We start from the raw sequence: 23,389 nt of genomic DNA on the forward strand, positions 1-23,389 counted from the left end.
CTTCTTTCGGCGCTGGCAGAGGTCACAAGATGTGACGTAACGGCGAACAGAGCGGTACAGACCCTTCCAGAATACTCGTCGTCGAATGCGGTCGTAAGATCTGGAGACTCCTAGATGTCCAGAAGTTGGAGCGTCGTGGAATTGTCGCAGAACATCCTTTCGCAGGTGATGCGGTACGACGAGTAAAAGTTCGGCGCCGTCGGGGTGTAAGTTGCGGCGGTACAAAACGTTGTCTTGAAGCAGGTATCTGCTAAGAGAAGGGTCAGCATAACGCGATTGAAGGCGGTCAATGATGGTGAGCAGCGATGGATCTTGGCGCTGTTCGTCAGCCACGTTCAGAAAGTCAGTGGTGGCTAAAACGCAGGCATCGGATTCCAAATCAGTGGAGCTAGGTGGATCGACAGGGTGCCGGGATAAGCAGTCAGCATCGCTGTGCAGCTTTCCAGATTTGTAAACAACCGAGAACGTGTACTCCTGTAATCGAAGTGCCCATCGGCTGAGTCTTCCTGTAGGGTCCTTAAGCGTCGATAGCCAGCAAAGCGCATGATGGTCCGTGATGACTGCGAACGGACGTCCGTATAAGTACGGACGGAATTTCGCAATAGCCCAAACGAGGGCTAAGCATTCCCGCTCAGTGATGGAATAATTTTGTTCCGCTTGCGACAAAAGACGGCTAGCGTAGGCTATCACACGGTTGATGCCATTCTGTATCTGAGCGAGTATAGCACCAATGCCATGGCCGCTTGCATCGGTGCGAAGCTCTGTTCGAGCCGCTGGATCAAAATGAGCTAACACAGGTGGTGATGTGAGGGCGGTAATTAGCGACGCGAAGGAATGTTCTTGGTCTCTTCCCCAAGAAAATGCCACATTCTTTTTGAGGAGATCCGTGAGGGGCCTAGCAATATCCGCGAAATTGAAGACAAAGCGGCGGAAGTATGAGCAGAGCCCAATAAAACTGCGAACTTCTTGTGTGGAACGCGGTACCGGGAATTCTCGGACTGCACGGACTTTGTCAGGGTCGGGTTGAACACCAGTGGCGTCAACAAGGTGGCCGAGTAGTTTAATCTGCCGACGTCCAAATGAGCATTTCGACGAATTGAGTTGGAGACCAGCGCAACGAAAAACGTCAAGAATTGCCGAGAGGCGAGACAGGTGGCTTTCGAAGGAGGGCGAGAAAACTATTACATCATCCACATAGCAGAGGCAGGTCGACCATTTGAAACCGCGAAGAAGAGAGTCCATCATACGTTCAAAAGTAGCCGGGGCATTGCACAAACCAAAAGGCATGACCTTGAATTGGTAAAGGCCGTCGGGTGTGATGAATGCCGTCTTCTCGCGGTCACGGTCGTCGACCGAAATTTGCCAGTATCCGGATCGAAGGTCAAGGGACGAGAAATAGTTGGCGCCGTAGAGGCAGTCGAGCGCATCATCGATTCGAGGTAAAGGATAAACGTCCTTCTTGGTGATCCGATTCAGGTGGCGATAGTCGACGCAAAAACGCCAAGTGTTGTCCTTCTTTTTAACTAAGACCACAGGGGAGGCCCAAGGACTCGATGACGGCTCAATGACGTCTTTACTGAGCATTTTCTCGACCTCCGTCTGTATTACTTGGCGCTCAGCACGTGACACGCGATAAGGGCGTTTGTGAAGGGGACTGGCGTCGCCGGTGTCGATGCGGTGGGTTACGGCACTTGTGCGGCCCAGGGGACGGTCGTCAACGTCAAAGATATCCAGGTAAGAAAATAGAACACCCCGGAGCGCCGCAACTTGGGAAGGTAAGAGGTCACTGGATATCATTTTGTCGAGGAACGCCTTATTTTGCGACGTGATGACAGGTTTCGTCATGGTCTTAGTGTCAGGTGTGAAAGAACAAATCGAACATTCATCAAGGGTGGAAAGATCGGCTAAAGTGATGCCTTGGGGAAGCACTTGGGTCGACGTAGAGAAGTTCAGAACTGGAAGTAGCACCGTGTTGTTAGAAACAACCACTATAGTATGTGGTAGTGCGATGTGGTGCGTAAGAGTCAAATCAATGAGGGGAGCTACCAGATAGTCTCCATCAGGAACGGACGGGAAGGGCGACAGAGGAATGTACATAGCAGCCTGGGGCGGTAGCCGTAGAGACTCCACGGATCGTAGCCGAGTGCGACTTGGAGGAGTGAAATCGGAGCACAAAGGTAATTCGAGCCGTAAGATACCGGTAGAACAATCGATGAGGGCGGAGTGGGCGGTTAAGAAGTCAATTCCAAGGATGACGTCGTGTGGGCAAGCATCGAGGACTGCGAAGAGAACGGAAGTGTGGTGGCCAGCAACAGTAACGCGGGCAGTGCACATACCAAGCACCGATGTTCGACTTCCGTTGGCAACTCGAACAGTAGAGAACATAGCTGGTGTGAGAACCTTTTTCAGGCGAGATCGAAGTGTAGAACTCATAACAGATACTTGGGCACCAGTGTCAATTAGAGCAGTAACGGCGTGGCCATCAACGAACACCCGAAGTAAATTGCGTCTTGAATTTGTAGCCGGTTGAGGGTTTTCGTTCCGAGTCGTCAACGCAGCGCCACCTCCAGGAGCTGCACTCGTCAGTTTCCCGGGGAATGGGCAGAATAGGCCGGTGACGGAGAGCGGCGGCGTTGAGGGGAGCGTGACGGCCGACCCTGAGGTGACGGCGAGCGGCTGGACCAGTTTCTCTGGGCGACGGCGTCAGCGTAGGATGGTTCGGAGCGTGGAAATGAACGGCGAGCTGAAGGGTCCAGAGTATGGTCATCCGGAAAACCGGGTTGCGAATAGTGTCCGCGGTCCTGACGGCGATCTACATTACGAAAGCTTGGCCGGAAATACGACCTGTTGCGGCAATGGCGGGAGATGTGCCCAACTCGAGAGCAAGAAAAGCAGATTGGTCGATCATCATGCGTGCGCCACTCAGATGGATTTCGGTAGCGTGGTGGAAACCGAGGAGCCGAAGCTGCCGCAGCGACAAGTGGAGCAGAGTGGTGGTCAGCGTTGTGGACGGGAGTGCTCATGGGCTGCGGCATAAGTCTGGCGGGCTGGGGAACCTGGACGCCCAGGTTAGCAAACTCCTGACGTACGACGGCTTGAATAAGCGAGACTGTTGCCCAGTTGTCTTGCGCAGGGGGCTGATAGGAAGCGGGTACCATGGCTTCCAGCTCCTGGCGAACAATCCTTGCGATATTGGCAGGAGGGGCGAGTGAACGGGGCGCTGCAGAATCCTCGCAAGACGAAGTCGCAGCAGTGTTTGCTAATCTCGCGATTTTGTGGGTGATTCGCCTGCTTTTAGCTTGCTCAAATCGCCGGCATTCAGATATGATGGAGTCGACAGTGGTGCAGTTCTTGCACATTAGTATGTTGAAAGCATCATCAGTAATGCCTTTCAACACGTTGCTGATCTTGTCCGCCTCGGACATGTTTTTGTCCGTCTTCCGGCACAGTGCCAGTACGTCTTGGATGTACGTGACGTACGACTCCGTCGATGATTGAACACGCGATGCGAGTTCCTGCCTGGCTGCCATCTGACGAGCAACTGACCGACCGAACAAATCGCGAAGTTTTTGCTTGCATGTGTCCCAGCTGGTTAATTGTTCTTCATGCGTCTCATACCAGGCCCGTGCCGTACCACGTAGGTAGAATAGAATATTTGCCAGCATAAGCGTTTCGTCCCACCTGTAGTGCTTGCTGACGCGCTCGAATAATGCGAGCCATTCTTCGACGTCCGTGCTGTCCGTCCCGGAAAACGTGCCAGGGTCGAGAAGATGGGGGGGGGGGGAATCACAGGCGATGGAGCCGGCGCGGATGGCGAGGCCTGAGTGCCAGTTTCAGGCATTGTGGCTGGACAAAGCTGGCGTCCACTGCGGAGTTCCAGAGCCGGGTTGTGTGAAGACCCAGCACCTTCCACCAAAAGATGTTACGGGAAAGATTTATTCACCGAGAGCTGGTCTTGCTAACGGCTTAGAGAGCGCACAGTCAAGCAGGCCAACGGGAGAAGCTTCAGAGTCCAACCCACTACAACCTCGTTGTCGTCTTCGTCATTTGGGTGCCAATTCAGCTGTGTCGGTGCGACAGTTCCATACACGTATCAATATCATTTCGAACGGCGCCAAGATGAGCGCCTATTACATGAGATATTGGCGTTGGAGAGCATTGACAACATGGTCAAAAAATCTAACTCAAGGTTAACAGACTCATGAGTCGACTTCACTCGGACTCGCTTAATTTCGGGAGTCTGAGTCTGAGTCAGTGAAAAGCTCGAAATATATTTCATCTGTGAGCGCCCGATCTGTGCACCTTCTTTTCTTAGTCGTCGTCGCTCATTGCGCTGCTAAAATCAAGATGACTTTGTAACAAAATGCTCATGTTTCAATTCTCACGCACTCTGTATAAGCTCCTCAAATTTTGTCGACTGCATGCTACCGACAAAAGATGCAGCACCTTTCGCTTGAACAACGACCGTGAAACTGACTGCAAGTAATAATATCACATCTAGCGAACAATTGTTCGAAAACCTTGACAAAAGGGGCCACAGGGTTGATAGGGCAATGTAGAATTATCTTGAAATTTGTTTTTTTTTACGTATTTAGGAAACTAAATTGGGTAACGCCGAACGAACGCCATCACTGCTGGTTCGGTATACTGACTTTGCAGTTCATTGACAAGAATGTGTGTGCATATGCTACAGTTTGCATACAGATGCAAAGAAAGAAGAGAGGCTAATTAGACGCACGGCCGCCTTGCTGCCTTGATCTGGGGTAGCGATAAAAGAGGAGAAAAGAGAGGCAGAAGAAGAGAAGAGAGACGGGCAGGAATAACAACACACTTTGGGGAGCACATCCAGTCTACTGACGGTCGCTCACATTTGTTAATTTCGGGTATTTCACTATTACTTTAGCTGCTTTCCACGCTCTCGTAGTAGATGTCCAAGGTCATAAAAAATCACAGCACATGCACAGAGTGCATAGTTACAAGTTGGGCGAGGCGTCCATCAGTCCGTCCATGCTTCCATCAGTCCGCGCTGCCGTCCATCCGTGCATCCGTCTATGAAACCGCCCTGCGTACGTCCGTCCACGTGCACGTCTGTCCATGCATCCGTCCGTGCGTCCATCCGCGCAGCTCTATACACGTGCATCTGTCTGTCTGTCCATTAGTCTGTCGCTGCGTCTGTCCATTCGTCCGCCCATCTAGTGAACACTCCAAGTATACCGTCATCTCACATCTTTTCATCATATATTCATTTAGAAGTGCCACCATGAAGCGGAGAAGAAGGAGGAGGAGGATTGAAAGAGGAAGGACGGGGTGGTTAGCCAACATTCCAACGACTAAACGAGGTGGCACGGCTGGACTAGAGAAGTAGCCCGTGCGCACTCTCTTAGGACCTGCACTTCGTGTCTAGTTCCCACCTTTCACCGTTACTAGTTGATGCACTGAGGCCCAACCCTCGCCAAACCTTGCTAAAACCAAGAAAGTTACGCCCAGGGAGTTCTACGTAACAAACGTTTCTGGTCAGATGGGCTAAAAGTGCGTCCTTCTGTTACTAGTTTTTTTTAATAAGCAGCAATTTCAAGGCAGGTTTTTTTGAAGATTATGTCACCGATACTCGTCTCTGTAAATTATTTCATCATAATCAACTATAGTTTTATTTACGAGTAATGCACACGGGTTTCCTCAATTCAAAAGAGTGCGCGTGAGCCGCTTTTTTAGTCCGGCCATCGAGGTGGCTACCTCCTCCTCCCCCTCCTCCTCCTCCTCCTTCTCCTCCCCCGACTACTACTACTACTACTACTACTACTACTAATACTACTACTACATTCAACGCTGAAGCACGAACCACGGCTTAAGGAGCTTCAACCCTAATATTCTGTACACAAAATTGCATGGAGTCGTGTTCATTCATAACCATCCGGAGCGGGCGCCGCAGGCCATTGTAGCGAACGCAGCTGCACCGGACGCTTTCGACGGTCTTCTGAGCTCCGCAGGCGCCTCATGTTGAGGTGCCCGCCATACTAATGCGAAACGGGGACGCTTCTGTGAAAGCGACACCCAACCAATGCCGGCGAAAGAGCGTTTCATTGAAGCGGGAAATGTGCGATTGTAGCTGTATTTTTCAGCGTTTGTTTAATGGGATTCAGATGATGGACAGCACTGCGTTTAATATTTTTTCATCCTTTCTCAACGTTTTGGTAAACGTTCAAAGAATAATATTTGACTCAATGCCGTGCGGGGCTGTCGATTCAGCGAGGCTGGTAGAAACTGAGACGTTGTACCCTCGAAATAGCCTTACTATATATTTTAGTGAAGTCGGTGATGCTTTTTTCCCACTGGCAACCTTTTTTTTAACAAAACGCATTCCGGCCACTAATGGATGATGATAAGTACCTGTTGCGAAACTCAGCACCACGGCAAGCGTTATCGTGAGCAGGGCGCCGAAGAAGGAACTCCAAAAGAAGGACAGCCGATACAGCGGAAAGACGTAAGCACTGTAAATAGCACAGTGAAAAAAACAAATGAATTGCACAGTCATCCTTGTAAACTTACCCGATGCTAGTGTACGCCCTTGTGACAATAAGGCTACATAACATTCAATTGAATTTTGACATCACTGAGCAATATGTTCACTGTTTGCGACGTCTACAAGAATAGTCCTGGACGCTGCATCCTTCGCACACTTCTGCCAACACTCCAATGTAAGTCACGTCTGAGCACTTAAAGATGGCTGGTTGATTGCTTGATTTATATTCTTTTCTTAACTGCATGTAACTTCGTGATTATTAGCATAGAATAAAAAAACAAAAAAAACTGCGCACTGATGGTGACAATTCGGAATAAACCTAGAGGGATAGACCACCAACCTCATTTATCCCTTTTCATTTTTATTTATTTTCTTTTTCTTTTTTCTTTTCTGTTTCATTCTTTTTTATATTTCGCTTGCTTACTACTTTTTTTCAATTTTATACATGGTTTCACCAACATTACCCAAAGCGACCACCGGCCATGACGGCATGGGTTAGCCGTGGTTCTAAAATATTCTACAGCTGATATCATAATTAGGTCGCTCGAATAACAGGAATAAGAGTACTCCTTGACGTGAGCGCGTGCTCAATATGCTGCACATGGCTATGGTATAAATTGTTTCGGCAGCATTATGCCAAGTTACATGAGACGACGAGGACATACGACTTCCTGGGTGCTCGAACTGGTCTGCACTTATAGCGGATAAATAGAAGAGTAAGAATTGACCTTTACTCAAATGCACGTGTAGCGCAACGTTCCGCTGCGTTAGTTGTTAAGAAAACATTCTAAGCTTTTTCTCACAACATCCAGAGATACCCATATAACGGAATTCTGGGGACACTAGCAACAAACACTAGTACCCGCTGCATTTGCTCAGACCATTGTAATGCTTAAAGGGCATATGCAAGGTAACGTGGCATTCGAATAACTAATCCACGATGTATGCTTGTATACCTCTGTGTGTCTGTGTTGTACAGATTCCTGGCTGCTTCAACCGTGACGTTTTGAGGCGTGGGACATCTGTCGAGCGTCCCAGGAAATACGGGTGGCTTGCCCACACTCGACATGCTCCTCCCCACCGCATGCCAGAGCTGGAATGCGCAAACAACCAAGCTTGCCCAAGCTGCGCCCTGGAATGCGAGAACAGAAATGATCAATTGAAGATAAGCATTCACCAAGTTACCGAATCTGAGTGTTCAGTCAGGTGAAGCAGTGGAAGAAGAAATCTTTCGTGCTCTGTGGTTGAATCAAGTGCGTGACACCGATGGTTATGTCCGATATCAAGCCCCGCCGCGGTGGTCTAGTGGCTAAGGCACTCGGCTGGTGACCCGCAGGTCGCGGGAACGAATCCCGGCTGCGGCGGCTGCTTTTCCATTGGAGGCGAAAATGCTGTATGCCCATGTGCTCAGATTTTGGTGCACGTTAAGGAAACCCAGTTGGTCAAAATTTCCGGAGCCCTCCACTACGGTGTGTCTCATAATTATATGGTGGTTTTGGGACGTTAAATGCCACATATCAATCAATCTATCCGATATTTGTGACAGACAGTTGACCACTCTTAGTGTTGGTTCCCTTCCAGGCCAGCTCGTGTTAGTCACCAGATTGCTCAAGTTTTAATTATCGTGCAGTCTGAGTGAGCTCCTCAAATTTTGCCGACCTAGGCCGCCGACAAAAGATGGAGCATCTCTCGCTTGAGCAATAGCTAAACAGACTGCAAGTAATATCGCATCAGGCCAACAATAGTGCGAAAAGATTAACGAAAGGTGCCACATGATCCAAAGGGCAATGTTGTTTTAACTTAAAATTCAAATTTATTTATTCATTCGTTAAATTATATAATCTTGTGTCTCTTGACAAACTTATTTTGCATCATTTTAGTGCTTTAGCTCGGCATATGAGAAACCGAACGAACCGTCAGCCTTCCGATACCAAACACTACTACATGGCCCCAAGAAGCATTCTCACTCACGAGTAAAGTGTGCGAAAAAATATACGATCCGCCATAACTACCTTGAAGGGAACAGTCTGCGGACCTCCACAAGATACAGCCGGCAGTAATTTCACGTGTATAGCTGCTGAGCAAAACATTGGCGACGTTGTAACTTGATGCCTTTTAGCACGTCGGTTTGCTAAATTTATACCACATCTCAGTGAAATGTGGCTGAAACCCACAGACCTCAAAAACATTCCTAGCCAAAATTTCTGCAAACACTTTGTAGCAGAGGGACGCATGACTGGCCAGATTGTACCCGGAAGGGAAGTGAAAACTGCTTAATCAAGTTACGCTAAAAAAGTAAAACCGTGGGGCCCTTCACTTGAAGCCTAACCCGGCCTGACTCACCCTTTGAACACGCTAATGTTTTAGGCCGGAGTTGAGATAGACTTCAGCGACGTATTTCTGTCACGAAAATGACGTCACAAAGTGTACCCTAACACACGGCAAAGCAAAATTATTCTATCAACAGGATTTGAGCCAAGACACCTCTCGGTAGCGCCCTGCCGCGGTGGTCTAGTGGCTTAGGTACTCGGCTGCTTACCCGCAGGTCGCGGGATGGTATCCCGGCAGCGGCAGCTGCATTTCCGATGGAGGCGGAAATGTTGTAGGCCCGTGTACTCAGCTTTGGGTGCACGTTGAAGAACCCCAGGTGGTCGAAATTTTTGGAGCCCTTTACTACGGCGTTTTTCAAAATTGTTTGGCGGTTTTGGGACGTTAAAACCTACAAATCAAATCAAATCATCATCTTCTCGGTAGAGGGGCCCCATCGATAGACAAGATCTATCTATTTATCTACTCTCTCTCTCTCATATATATATATATATATATATATATATATATATCTATATATATATATACTGTTACACAAGGTAAGGTAACTTAATGGGGGGGGGGGGTTTAATGGGCCCTGAGTTCGCGATCACAGTATAATGATGATGATCTCCACCGCCATGGCTCGTACCCACTCAGGGAATTCACAGTGGAGGCAACGTGGTCTTCCTTCTCTATCCGCGCTTCCCTTGTTTTTCCTGGTAGTGATACCCCATATCTTTCCTCCCGTCTCAGACGAAGCCCTCTGGGCGAGTCATTCTTGCATCCTTCGAGTAAACGGCTTCAGGCGGCAACATGCGTCACCTCTGTCTTGCATGAACGTCGGCCACTAGTGGTGACACGTGCAATTTCATAGTTGACCTCGCTGAGACGACGGAGTATCACGAAAAGACCAGCATAGTGTGCCAGTAGCTTTTGGCTCAAGCCACGTCTGCGTATTGGCGTCCACACCCACCCTAGATCACCGGGGGCATAGGTTACATGCCTGTGTTGACTGTCGTAGCGAGTTTTGAAGGACTCTTGTGCTGCCAGTGTACGTAAGCAGGCAAGTCGACGTGTCCCTTCCGCACGACAGAAAGTTTCCGCAATTGTCATGGACGAAATTTGTCATGGACGACAAAAGGAAAGATAGTGTCCAGCGTATGTCGAGGTGAGCGAGCGTAGAGCAGATAGAAGGGGCTGTAGCCTGTCGGTTCGTGTTTCGACGTGTTGAAGGCGTACGTGACGAATGGTAATACTTCATCCCAGTTTTTGTGGTCGGAGGCGACGTACATTGACAACATGTTGATCAACGTTCGGTTTGTGTGCTCAGTGAGGCCGTTTGTTTGTGGATGATACGCAGATGAGTTTCGGAACTTGGAGGCACACAAACGAAATAATGATTCGACAATATCAGCGGTAAATTGTCGTCCAGGGTCACCTATTATCCCGCGAGGAGGTCAATGTCGGAGGATGACTGAATGCAACAGGAACTCCGAAACCTGGACTGCCCTGGCGGAGCATAAGGCAGCCGTCTCGCAGTACCGGGTCAGGTAGTCGGCGCATACAATTATCCACTGGTTACCTTTTGAGGAGCGTGGAAATGGTTCCATCAGATCAATGCCGACCTTTTCAAAAGGGGAACCGGGGGGCTTTACAGGTTGCAGGTGACCAACTGGACCCGAGGAGGGCCGCTTGTGGCTCTGACACTGCGTACAGCTGGCCACGTAGTTCTCAATCGTTTTGCTCATTTTCGGCCAATAGAACCGCTCTTTCGTGCGAAAAGTGTTCGTGCGGTGCCTATATGGCCAGAGGTGGGGTCATCATGTGTGAGACGCAGAACAGACGTTTGGAGGGACGCAGGAACAACCAGCAGAAAGCGGGCGCCCGCCATGGACAAGTTTCTCTGGTAAAGAAGACCATTTCGGACGCAGAATCGGCCTTCGCCTAATGAATTTCTCGCTCCAGGGAAGAGAGCTTTTAAGCTTGGGTCATTACGCTGCTCAGCGGCGCAGGTCACGACATCGGGAAAACCAGACGACAGAGAAGCGATAAGGTGGTCAAAGTTATCGGCTTCACAATCTGTCGATGGTAGCGGCATTCTGGAGAAGCAATCCGCATCAGCGTGTAGACGGCCAGTCTTGTATGAGATGGTGAAGACATGTTCTTGCAAGCGAATGGCCCATCGTGCGAGGCGGCCGGATGGGTCACGAAGGTTGACCAGCCAACACAGGGAATGGTGGTCTGTGACGATAGTGAACGGGCGACCATAGATGTATGAGCAAAACCGTTGCACTGCAAAGACTACCACTAGGCATTCCTGTTCGGTCTCTGTGTAGTTGCGTTCAGGCTTGCTTAAAGAACGACTTGCGTACGCCACAACGTGTTCCTTCTTGCCAGAACGCTGAACGAGAATGGCACCGATACCGATGCCACTTGCGTCAGTGTGAATTTCCATGGGCGACGAAAAATTGAAGTGCCGAAGTATTGGCTGCGAAGTTAACAAACACTTCAGCTTGTGAAAAGCGGCATCACACTCGGAGGTTCACTGAAACAGGATGTTCTTGCGTAGAAGGCTCGTCAGGGGGTGAACGACATCCGCAAACTTGGGTACGAACCGGCGGAAATACGAGCAGAGCCCGATGAAGCTACGCAGTTGTTTCACAGATTTAGGACGCTCGAAGGATTCAACGGCCGCTGTCTTTTGTGGGTCAGGTCTAATGTCATCTTTGTCGACGAGATGTCCTAACACCAATGTCTGTCGCTCGCCAAAGTGGCACTTTTTTTAATTCAATACAAGGCCAGCTTTTTCAATGCAGCTGAGCACTAGGTGTAGGCGAGTGTTGTGCTCCTAAACGTACGTCCAAAAATTACATCATCAAGGTAACACATGCATATCTGCCATTTTAAACCACGCAATATAGAGTCCATAAAACTTTCGAATGTCGCAGGAGCATTACATAATCCGAATGGCATAATGTTGAACTCGTAAACTCCGTCGGTTGTAACGAATGCCGTCTTTTTTTGTCAGCTGCGTGCATCGGAATTTGCCAGTAACCTGATCTCAGGTCGACAGATGAAAAGTAGGACGCGGAATGCAGGCAGTCTAGAGCGTCATCGATGCGCGGCAGTGGATAGACGTCTTTCTTGGTAACAGAATTCAGTCGGCGGTAGTCAACGCAAAATCTCCACGTACCATCCTTCTTCCTCACTAGAATGACGGGAGCAGCCCACGGACTTGCCGATTCCTGTATTATTCCATTTTCCAGCATTTCTTTGTCTCGCTCGTTGATGATCTTGCGCTCCGATGGTGCCACTCGATGAGGTTTCTGCCTAATGGGATGCGCCGACTCGGTGTGGATCTGATGACGTATCCGGGACGCTGGGATTAAGGGCCTTTGGCTCTATTTAGAAAAATCGAACACTTTCGAGTGCTTAAATAGAACGTTGAGCAGTGTCTGACGTTCGCTTCGGTCAAGTGACTTGCTGATCATTTGTAGCAATTGGGCATCTTCTGAACCTTCTAAGCCTAGACGTTCATTTTGGCTTGTAGCATCAACAAGCGCAACCAGCGTCGTACATGATTCGTTTCGCCAGAATTGCAGGCTCCATGGAACTGTTCATTGTCCACACACCTGCCCATCAATCAACGACTGACACTATACAATGGGGGATGAGAATGTTCTTTTTCAGGCATGCCAAGGGAATTGGTTCGAGCGTGGCGTCAAACGTGCCACAGTTGTTGCTGGAACATGTCACGGGAACACACACGGCAGAAAATGCAGGAACGACTGTGTCCACGGAGACAAAAAAGATGCATTCCTCCGGACAGGAATTTTCCAAGAGCGCCGTTGGGAAAGTACCGTGTATAGAAAGATGCCCACTTCTGCAGTCTACAGTTGCCCCACACTCAAACAAGAAGTCAATACCCAAGATAACGTCATGTGTAGACCGCGGAATAACCGCAAACTCTATGCAAAACACCTTGCCACACAGTGAGACGTCCACAGTACAATATCCCACCGGACACAACACGTCACCACTTACACCACGAAATGTCACCCCACGGTTCAGGCAAAACATCACTTTTGGCCCTAGCAGGTTTTTGAAATTTACACTCATCACCAGGTGATGACGTTTATTCGACCTATGCGTCGAATATGCGTCGCAGCCAGCCTATGCTGCGACGAATAGGCTGACTGGGCTGGGACGGTCTGGTTGGCGACTGCGTCAGTGATGTTTCGTGGTAGTCTTTCAGGCAACTTGCGAGAGCGGAGCTCGAGGTCTTCTTGGGGATCTCAGCACCTCTACCAAATGTGATGACGTTTATTCGAGCCGAGAAGTCGCAGCGAAGTCGCAACGGAAAGTGGGCGTACGGCAAGTCTGGCAGAGGCGGCACAAACTCTCGCGCAAGCAGAGCACGGGCTTTTCGTTGTCTTAAGAAGGCACATACGCGTTGGTGCGTATGCTCCACTACAACCGAGACTGTCGCGCCTGTATCCACAAGTGCCATTGTAGCCACTTCATCGACAACTACATGAACTTTGTTCTTCAACATAAACGCTGACGGGGGTATATCTGTAGATAGCACCTGTGATCTCGCGGCCTCACCCTCACTGGCCGCACCGACTAGTTTTCCGGCGACGGTGTACGTGCCCGTCGCCGTGGCGACGGCGATCGTGGAGCACGGGGAGCTCGTGGTAGCGTCAAACTTCGGTCAGAGGCTGGCGAGGGGTAGCGTGACCCGGTAGGTGCGCGTGGTTTCCGTGACGTGGAGAGCGGATGCTCGAAAGGTTAGTGAGACATGTGCCAAGACTGTCGCTGATATGGGCGATGGTCACAAACACGTGCAATGTGACCCGGGACGCCACAGTTGTAGCATACCGGAATAGGTCGAGGGGTATGTGGCTGCTCAGAGTAACGACTCATCTCGGAAGGCATGGGATTGTGGTGCCGCCCTTCGGGGGCACTGTAGACAGGCGATGTTGGGTAAACAGGCGGGCGAAAATTTCGTTCGTAGTTGGGAGGTGGTTGACGGGGGAATCCAGCCTGCCGTGTGCCTTGATATGCATAAGCGTCTGCTGCGTTGATCGATGCGCGGTTGCCATGGTGGAAGAGAAGCAGGAGTCCGCACACGTTCTGGTTCGCTTACGTATACATCCTGTAAATCCTGAAAATCGCTGGGGCGATGATAGGTCTGCTGACATCGAAGCAGCTCTTCTCTGACAATGTGCCGTATGGTCAAAGCAAGGTCGTTAGGCGGCACTGTTTCAACACCAGCCACAGTGGGGACGTTGGACAGGCGGCCGAATTTCGGAGAAATTCATCGCATCTCGAGGGATTCGAAGGTACGACAGTGCTTCATCACGTCGGACACGGAGTTCAAGCAGTCTTTCCCAATTATTAATTGTACACGTTTTCGGCTATATCCTTAAAAAAGCGTCCAACCTTGTCTTCTTCAGACATCCTCCCATTCACGATCTTGCACAGATTCAATATTTTTTCAATGTATGTCGTACATGTTTCTGCTGAAAGCTGTGCCCTCTGAGACAATGTCTGCTCTGCGCGTTTCTTCTTTGCGTCCGAATCACCGAAGCACTTCTGAACATCTTCAACAAAACGTCCCCAAGTCGTAAACATGTCCTCGTGGTTCTCGTAACACATGAGGGCGGTGTCAGTTAACGAGAATACGACATGATTGAGCTGTTCGTTCGAGTCCCAGCCACTGCTTCTGCTCACCCGCTTGTAGTTCTTGAGCCACACGTCGATGTCTTCTCCTGAGGTCCTGCTGAAGTTTGGTGGCACTCTGTAATACGGCACGGAACCCATCGGAGTTGGCCTCGAAGCGTTGGATGGCTGCTCTTGGGCCATTACGATCGGCGAAGGTGGAAGTGTGGCGAGGCGGCGGCTGCGACGAAGTCCTGGTAGTGAAGCTCCCGTCTTTGGGTTCGTCCTACCCAGCACCTTCCACCAAATTGTTACACAAGGTAAGGTAACTTAATGGGGGGTTTTTAATGGGCCCTGAGTCCGCGATCACAGTATAATGATGATGATCTCCACCGCCATGGCTCGTACCCACTCAGGGGAATCGCAGTGGAGGCAACGTCGTCTTCCTTCTCTATCCGCGCTTCCCTTGTTTTTCCTGGTAGTGATACCCCGTATCAATATATATATATATATATATATATATATATATATATATGATGCGTTTGTATGTCTTATAGAGCCGAAACACTGCATACTCTTACTTTCAATCTGTTCAGCACCCTCAAACGGCGTATATCACTGCCAGTCATTGCATACTACCGTAGTCTTGGTACGCTTAAGCAATTTAAATTCAATGCAAACAACTGAAAGGCGAAGTCAGGAAGAAGTGAACGTCGCGGAATTGCCAGAAAAGGCCTCTAGCATTCTCCTTCAGTCTCGTAACGTCAATGTACTCCTGAGTTATGCAGTGCTGCCTTATTATTCGTGATTCTACAACCAACGGAGAGCTTTGTCACTTAGTTAAGCGTACATCGTCACTTTTCTGATCTGAAAACACTGAGTAGATACACTTGGAACATTTAAGGATTCACACCTAAGTCATTGGCAAATTGTTTTCAGGAAGTTCGCGATTCATGTCTGCTACGACAAGTGTCGCAAGAATCCCAGCTGCTAGCATGAGAAACATCAACTTTTTCATAAAATTATTGAATTAAACGTTATTTCATTTCATGAAATTTGGTTGGCCCTCACTCTAAATCATTTAATGCCTCGTGATCGTATGTAGTCAACATACCTTTCAACTTGAAACAAAACCACTGATTTCTTGCGTTCTGATTTTGTAAAGCGCATTTTCTGAATTTTCGAATAACTGCAAATAGGTGCTCGGGCTGAAGTGTTCCGACAAAATAAAAGAACCACCGTTTTTCCCGTAGATGACTGAAATAATGTATGTATGAACATTGCGAACCTTTGAATTGACCCATGGACTCGTTACTGCTAGAATGACGAGTGCAGAGAAAGGACCGGATGCAGATGCGTAGAAGTTGAGGAACAGCTGTGGCAAAAAGAAATAAACACACGAGCTTGGTAAAGTGCGTTGAGCCACTCATGAGCAAATACGCAAGATTGCAAAAACGAAGAACGAAAAACCCACCCGAGTCGCTGTTCCTAGCGCCGGCACTGCGATTGCAAATAGTGTCATGATTGCACCGCTGGCAAAGGCTGCAAGGAAGCAGTTAACTTGAGTGAAAAATTGTGAAAGAGAACGTGCAGAATCATGGATTTCTGCGGTCAGCTCCTAACTCACAATACCGGCTTTCTCAATTCGCGACAGTCTTTTGGTAAGTAACATCTCAAGGCATTCTTTTCGTAACGTTACAGGTGTAGCATGATTTTCTGTATATGAAAGTAAGAAGCCGGTATAGTTCGGACTTTAGGAGAAGAAACCATCAAATTATGCAGGAAACTGTACTTGTCTATTAACCTAAACGAAAAGCTCCTAGCATAGCCTTTTTTATATTGTGTAGCTAGGGCGTCAGAATGGGAAGTCGCTGTGCGCAGGATAGACGTGAGATGTGCTCGCGGCAACGTTGTGTCGTTCCTGCGCCCGTGGCGTGGATAAGCCTCTTTTGCTTTCCTGTTGCCTTTGCAGTGGGCGCTGTACTGCGTTTTAGTGTTGTCGCTGGCAATAAGAGGCTGCGAACTGTTTGATAACAGTACTGTGTACTTGCTGTGCAGTTCGCGACGTCTTGGCTGTCCGAACGCGCGTGTGTTGCGGCGTTAGTTCACTCATGGCGACGGTGAACGCGGCCCTGTGGCTCGCTATATAAGGCCAAACCAACGCTAGTGGCCATACTCCTGCGGGATACGTGTTCACTACAAAGTATGCAAGCTTGCACTGTAGGGTACCATTATTACGTGAATAAACTAGTAAGACGAGGACACAGATAGCAAATAGCAAAGTTATGCTAATTGCTATCTGATTGGCTCATTGAAACAGCCGCTTTTTAAAACAGTATACACAAGACAATAACATACCCAGAAGCCGCATCACAATCAACGCCTTCTCCTCGGACAGCTTGTAGTACGGCGCGATAACATCGATGTAAAATGTCGCTGCGTGAGAGTTCACTACCGATGAAACTGTGCTGCAAGAAAGAATGTCAAGAAAGACGTGAAAGTGTACCATATGTATCAAAACATGTTTGACATGGCTGACCCAAACCGACATGTGAGCAGCCAAAAACCTTTCTCAAGAGAAGGAACCTCTCATTGTAAATTAGGGGGCAAAATTAACCATACACGCTAGTGGATTACCATACTCAGCAATATCATGTGCTTGTACGCACTGTATGTGTGTATAAGTATGTGCACCCATTCAAATGCAAAATGGAAATTTTCGTCGTTAGGGTGGGAAGGAGAAGTTGGGGCAAGAAACCCCTCTCCTGGCTACAACAGGGAAAAACCACGACCGATGTTTTTTTTTGTAAATGAATAAAGCGCTCGTCTCTTGTACTTTTTTCAGGTGTCAGCCACACTGTTGATTACAGTTAAAACAATATTGATAAACTGTGTAAGAAAAGACTCGGGGCGCTAAAACGCCTCATGTGAACTAAAGCGCTTGCAATGTTTTTATATAGCAGGGTGCCGCTTGTTTTACATTTTTTCACCCAGCCCATGTGTACATCTGTAGCACCAACTAGACTCGGCATGTGCAAAGAGAAGGACAATATTTACCCATTCAGTATTTTGCCTGCCTCTGGTAATAATCAGAATGAATACTGCGACATAAAGAATGTCTTGGTTGAAAAAAAAAAGCGAGGGGATGGGGTTTGACGTTGATGCAGATGTTGCGGTTCTATTTTCAGCACTTCGCGTTTGTTTTCGTTTTCGCTGTTCATTGCGAAGTGCCGTAGAATCACTGGCAAACCATTGTGCAACCGCAAGTGTATAAATGGCAGGAAGGAAGGACAATAGGAAAAAAAGAACGGCAGGGAGGTTAACCAGCCTATAGGCAGCCTGTTTGCAACCCTGCGCACGGGAGGGCGATGGGGGAGATGAAGGATAGAGAGCAGAGGGGGAAGAGAGATAAACACAGCACATTCGGCAGCACACGCACGCACACTCAGTCATTGTCCAGTGTTGTCTTTCGCGGTGTGTGACATTGATGTTACAGCCGCTTGTTCAAGTCCGTGTCGCGTAGGAATTTCAACAAAGCTTTTGTCGCCTTCTTTGCAATGTCTTCTCTCAGTCAATTGAAGGAATAGTGTCCACAGACATTTGGCTGTTGTCGATGTGTGCAAGAACGGACGCCAGTGACTGTCTCTGGATTTCATACAACGGACAGTCGCACAGGATGTGGTGTTGCGTCTCTTCGCAACCACAGGCAACGCAGAGAGCGTTGTCGGCCATTCCTATGACAAATGAATAAGATTTTGTAAACGCCACTCCTAGCCATAAGCGATGAAGAAGGGTGGCTTCTCTTCGGTCGAGCCCAGTGGGCATGTGGAGAGCCATCAGAGAGGGTGGTGTTGACGCTTCGTTTCGTTGCTTGGTGAGCACCATAGCGAAAACAAGATTTCACGCGCAAGTCGTAAAAGATTACTGGAAGCATCAGTCCGCGAAAGTGGTATGGCTTCTTCTCGTGTTCCTTCAAGAGCTGCCCGCGCGGCAGTATCGGCTTGTTCGTTCCCTATGACGCCGCAGTGACTTGGCAGCCACTGAAACGTCACGATGCCCTTTCTCGTGTGAAATGTGCAGAAGGCATCGAATTTCAAAAACAAGCTGTTCGTACGGCCCGCGACGCACTGCTGAGAGCACAGATTGTAGGGCAGCCCTTGAGTCGCTGAAAATTGACCATTGTTTTAGTGGTTCCCGATTGACCACACAAAGTGCAGCGCGCAATGCTGCTGGCTCCGCTGCTGTAGATACCGTGGAGTGGTCAGTCCTAAAGCTGATGGTAACACCTTTTGCTGGGACAACTACTGCACCTGACGAACACTGGCGGTTCGCGGAGCCATCAGTATATATATATATATATATATATATATATATATATATATATATATATATATATATATATATATATATATATATATATATATATATATATATATATATATATATATATATATGTACACTGTCTGAATATTTCTCGTGCAAAAAAAGAAGAGACAGTTGTTTCAGCACGGGCAATGAAAGCTCAGATTTCCTCCGGATCCCTGGTACAATAAGATGCAATGTGGGTCGAATAATACACCAAGGGTGTATTGGTTTATATGCAGGAGTGAAGCCCGAGGGAAGTTTCTCGTAGTATTTCACAATCATTTTAGCGAACTATGCTTGGCGCCTCACTGAAGGCAACAGTTCAAGGTGTGTGATGTGCATTCTCTGGACTTCTACAGCAATGTGAGTTTCTATCGCATAGTAACGAGTAATTACAATTGTTGCCTCTGTTGACGTACATCTGGGTAGACCAAGGCACACTCTCACTGCTTGTGCTTGCACTTCCTGTAGAACACGAACATTGGTCTTGCAGGTATTGCTCAGCACGGGCAAGCTATATCTCAGGAAACCAAGAAACAGGGCTCTGAGAGTTTCATCATTGCGTCTACTGTCATCCCCCACGTCTTTCCTGCCAGGAATTTGAACAATTGGGAAATAGCCGTCAGGCGCTTCTTCATATAGGCCACATGTGGACTCCAACAGAGGTCCTTATTAATAATGATGCCCAGAATCCGTTGGGTCCTGTCGTAAGAAATAGGTCGCTCGCAGATTGGGATGACATAAGAGGTCATCGCTTTGCGAGTGAAGGCCACCAGCGCGCATTTTCCTAGTGATATGCTGAGACCTTGTTTTAACAAGTAGTTGGCAATCATAGCTGCTCTTTGAAGCCGGGAACGTATCTGAAGACGCGTGGCTGCCGAAGTCCAGACACACATGTCTTCTGCGTATATTGAGATCTTAATGGTACTTGGCAAGTATTTAGGAAGGTCTATTAGTGTAAGATTGAATAGCGTCGGGCTAAGAACTCCGCCTTGCGAAACACCGCTTGAAGTATAGCGTCGCGTAGTTGGACCATCTTCTGTTATCCCAAAGAAAAACCTTGCAGCCAAGTAACTCGAAATCCACCGAAATACTCGACCGCCAAGGCCAACCGCCGCAAGATCACCCAAAATGGCTTGATGTAATACATTATCATACGCGCCTTTCATATCTAGGAACAAAGCAGTAGATAGTCGCCTACGGGATCTTTCGGGCTGAATGTACGAAACCAGATCAACGATATTGTCAATGGAAGAGGGGTCGCGTTGGAAACCAGCTATAGAATTCGGATAAATCTTGTAGTATTCAAGATACCACTGCAGGCGGCCTAGTATCATCCTTTCTATTATCTTTCCTACGCAGCTGGCCAGTGCTATTGGGCAGTATGAGGAGAGTTCGAGTGGGGATTTGCCCTGCTTCAAGTTGGGTACCAAGCGGCTTACTTTCCAGTCGTCAGGAACATTGTCATTCTGCCACGTGATGTTGTAAAGGCTCAACAGTTCTCTCCTTGCATCTTCCCCAAGGTTGCCCACGGCTTGGTACGGAATATCATCTGAACCCAGAGAAGTTGAACACCTGCACAGAGCTAGTGCCGCCTCAAGCTCCCCTATTGTAAAAGGGGGGTCCATGTAGTAGTCTTGGGAACGGGGGACGTCACCTCTCACTGGAGAACCTGGACGAGTGGCTTGGCTGGCGATCTGCGCACAGAAATCTTCTGCGACGTCAATGTCTTGCCGCCCTTGAAAGAGCGCGAGCGCTTTGAATGGAAAACGCTGTTTCGTAGGCTGACGCAGACTTTTCACCGTTTTTCAAGTGTTTGAGAGTGGCTGGCGGGGGTCTAGTGACTGGCAAAACATTGTACGTCGTTCCGACGTTTATGATTCCATGCGACGCCGAATCTTCTTTTGCATTCTCCTGGCTGCCCTAGGATCGTGAATTGATTTTGTGCGCCGATACCGACGCTCCACCCGGCGTCGAAGGGTTCGGAGTCCCTCCAAGTCTATGTCAAAGCCTTTTCGAGTGGAAGATATAATTACCGTGCGAGTGGCATTTTGCATTGAGCTCTTACTTGTTGGCTCTTACCCAGATCGTAAGCCATCGCTGCAAGCATCTTCTATGTCAGATTTGAAATGATCCATTGGACTGCTCGAATGGTCGTCTGTGGACCACAACTAGACAAGCCTTTGATGTTGAGGTAGATTGGAATGTGATCACTTCCTCGTGTCTAACATCTGCAAACCACTTGACATATCTCGCGAGGGAGTTGGAGACAAAAGCAAGGTCGATACAGCTGCCGTATGTCACCACTCGAAGAAAAGGCTACCGTCGAACAGGAGAGTAAGGCCATAGTTGTAGGCGATGTTTGCTAACCTGAGCCCTCTTGCATTTGTCCGCGTACTTCCCCATGCTTGATGGTGCGCAATGAAATCACCTATGATGAACCATGGTGCAGGACACACTCTCAGAATGTCCGCTACTATCCAGGAATTGAGATTATTTGACGGCGATATATAAACGCCTGTGAGAGTAAACATGAGTTTGTTCTTTTTCACAGTGATGCAGACATACTGATTGTCATCGTGAGGCGTAATTGGTTGCACAACATACGTCAGTTCACGACAAACAAAGACGATGATTTTGCTGCACGCACCGTTCGTTGAAGACATGACAGCTTCGTACCCCGATAGTCGTATTGGTTTCGACAAATTGGGTTCACAAATGACGATGATTGGAAACACGGTAGTAAACACAAACTGACGAAAATCTGAAAGGCGTGATTTTAGTCCTCTGGCGCTCCATTGGATGACGGATGCAGCCTTGACTTCTTTACGAAAAGTTTAGGTGTGAGTAGCCATCTTCCTAGTTGAGAGATTCAAGAATTGGGCTTAGGGCGTCTAATACTCCAAGTGCGCTTCGACAGATGCTGTCTCATGTCGACTAATATCGTTCAGATGGCTTCTATGAGGATACGCAGCACCGAGATCACTTGACGAACTGTTTTAGGCAAATCTTCCATGGCTGAAGATGGTTCTGGTGTGGCCACAACCTGCTGAGGTTCCTTGGCAGAAGATCGGGTCGGGAGCGTGGGCCCTTCCTCCAGGGAAGAAGGCTTCTCCGCTTCTTTCGTAGAACTGGTCGGTTCTTTCGCGGTGCTACTGGGTGGAACCACTAAAAAGTAGAAACTAGCATTTCGGGAATGTGCCTTCTTTGAAGAGTTTCGATGACGCCGACGTCCACGCCGACGCCGGGCTACTTCGGCTGCTTCCCTGTGTGTCGAGTAGTCTCGGGCCAATCGTTCAAGAACCGCGCGCTCCTTTTGTATTCGAGGACAGTCTTTCGATGAGGCAGCGTGAGGACCGATGTAGTTGGCGCACTTCAGAGTAGTCACTCGACGGGTGTCTTCGGCATGAGGTTCAGCGCAACGGGGACACAGTCGTGAGTTGGGGCATACGCCCTTGACGAGTTCTAGCCTGAAGCACTGATGACATTGAAGTGGCTTCTGGATGAATGGTCGAGCCAGATGTCGGAAATGTCCAACTTTAACGTGGGACGGTATGCAATCTTCCTTGAAAAACACTTTTACGCAGCGCGTATTTCCGAAGCGCCACACTTGCGTAATGACAGTGCCCTCGTTTACAGGCTTGATGAGGGTAGGCAAGTCAGCATTAGGAACTGCAATGTCGATGTCATAAATTACACCAGCAATTCATTTATCATCCTTCAGGGTAAAGGGGCTCATTTTAATGCCGCCTAGGTCAGTCATTTGCTGCAGCTGTCCTAGCGCACTGACATCGTGCACGTCTATGGCGAGAATATCCTTCCTTGGGTTTACTCTTACGTTCCTAATTTGATCTGGCACCGCACATTCCAGAGCAACGGAAAGGGCTTGCCTGTTCAGAAGTCGTAGGTTGCTTGAAGGTTCTTCTGGCATGAAGATGATAACGTGCGGCCAGCGCGCAGGCCTCGACTCTACATTCGCTGTACTTGCAGGAGCTGATGCTGACGTATTCGCGGTCCTTCTCTTCGCCCTCTTACCCCGGACAGGTATAAAGCTGTCATCGGATGTGTCGTGTTCCGACATGGAATACAGATCAGTGTCTTCAGTGTCACTGGGAAGCCAGCTCGCTTCCTTGCGGTTGACGGGTGTCAGGACCTCTGACCGGGTGGGCCTCTGGCATGCTCCGCAGCCGTCACCGCAAGACGGGGAGGCGAAAAACCTCGAAAAACCGATGGTTTCACTAAAAAGATACAGAGCGCAGAAACAAGCGTTCTTCTGAAGAGGCACTTTTTCTTCGGCAGAGTTATATACTGAGTGCAAGACCTTCCAGCTTCCACTAACGCGTACCTGAATTTCCTATCTGGCGCACTACCATCGTGTACATATGCATCCTCTCCTTGTTTATGTTTTGCATGGGCGAATCTTACTTTTATGTTTATCAAAATTTATGCGCTCAAAATGCTCCAACACCGAAAATAAAGAAGCTGTGCTTAAGATGCCGCTACTCCAAAAGGACAATCAAGACGTCCTCA

At 48.6% G+C, this 23,389-nt stretch overlaps 1 protein-coding gene across 3 annotated transcripts in view; it reads right to left on the reverse strand.

The window, feature by feature from the left end:
* Positions 1-23,389, reverse strand: part of LOC119179230 (putative sodium-dependent multivitamin transporter) — a 103,350-nt gene that overhangs the window by 5,992 nt on the left and 73,969 nt on the right. For all 3 annotated transcript variants that reach the window (XM_075869097.1, XM_075869098.1, XM_075869096.1), the window contains exons 11-15: positions 16,853-16,962; positions 15,969-16,036; positions 15,783-15,869; positions 7,477-7,652; positions 6,388-6,488 (exon numbers count right to left, since the gene is read on the reverse strand). In XM_075869097.1, the coding sequence (XP_075725212.1) occupies positions 6,388-6,488; positions 7,477-7,652; positions 15,783-15,869; positions 15,969-16,036; positions 16,853-16,962 (542 nt within the window). The remainder of the gene's footprint in view (positions 1-6,387; positions 6,489-7,476; positions 7,653-15,782; positions 15,870-15,968; positions 16,037-16,852; positions 16,963-23,389) is intronic.

The sequence above is a fragment of the Rhipicephalus microplus genome, chromosome 7 (genome assembly GCF_043290135.1).
Source record: "Rhipicephalus microplus isolate Deutch F79 chromosome 7, USDA_Rmic, whole genome shotgun sequence".
Classification (NCBI taxonomy): domain Eukaryota; kingdom Metazoa; phylum Arthropoda; class Arachnida; order Ixodida; family Ixodidae; genus Rhipicephalus; species Rhipicephalus microplus.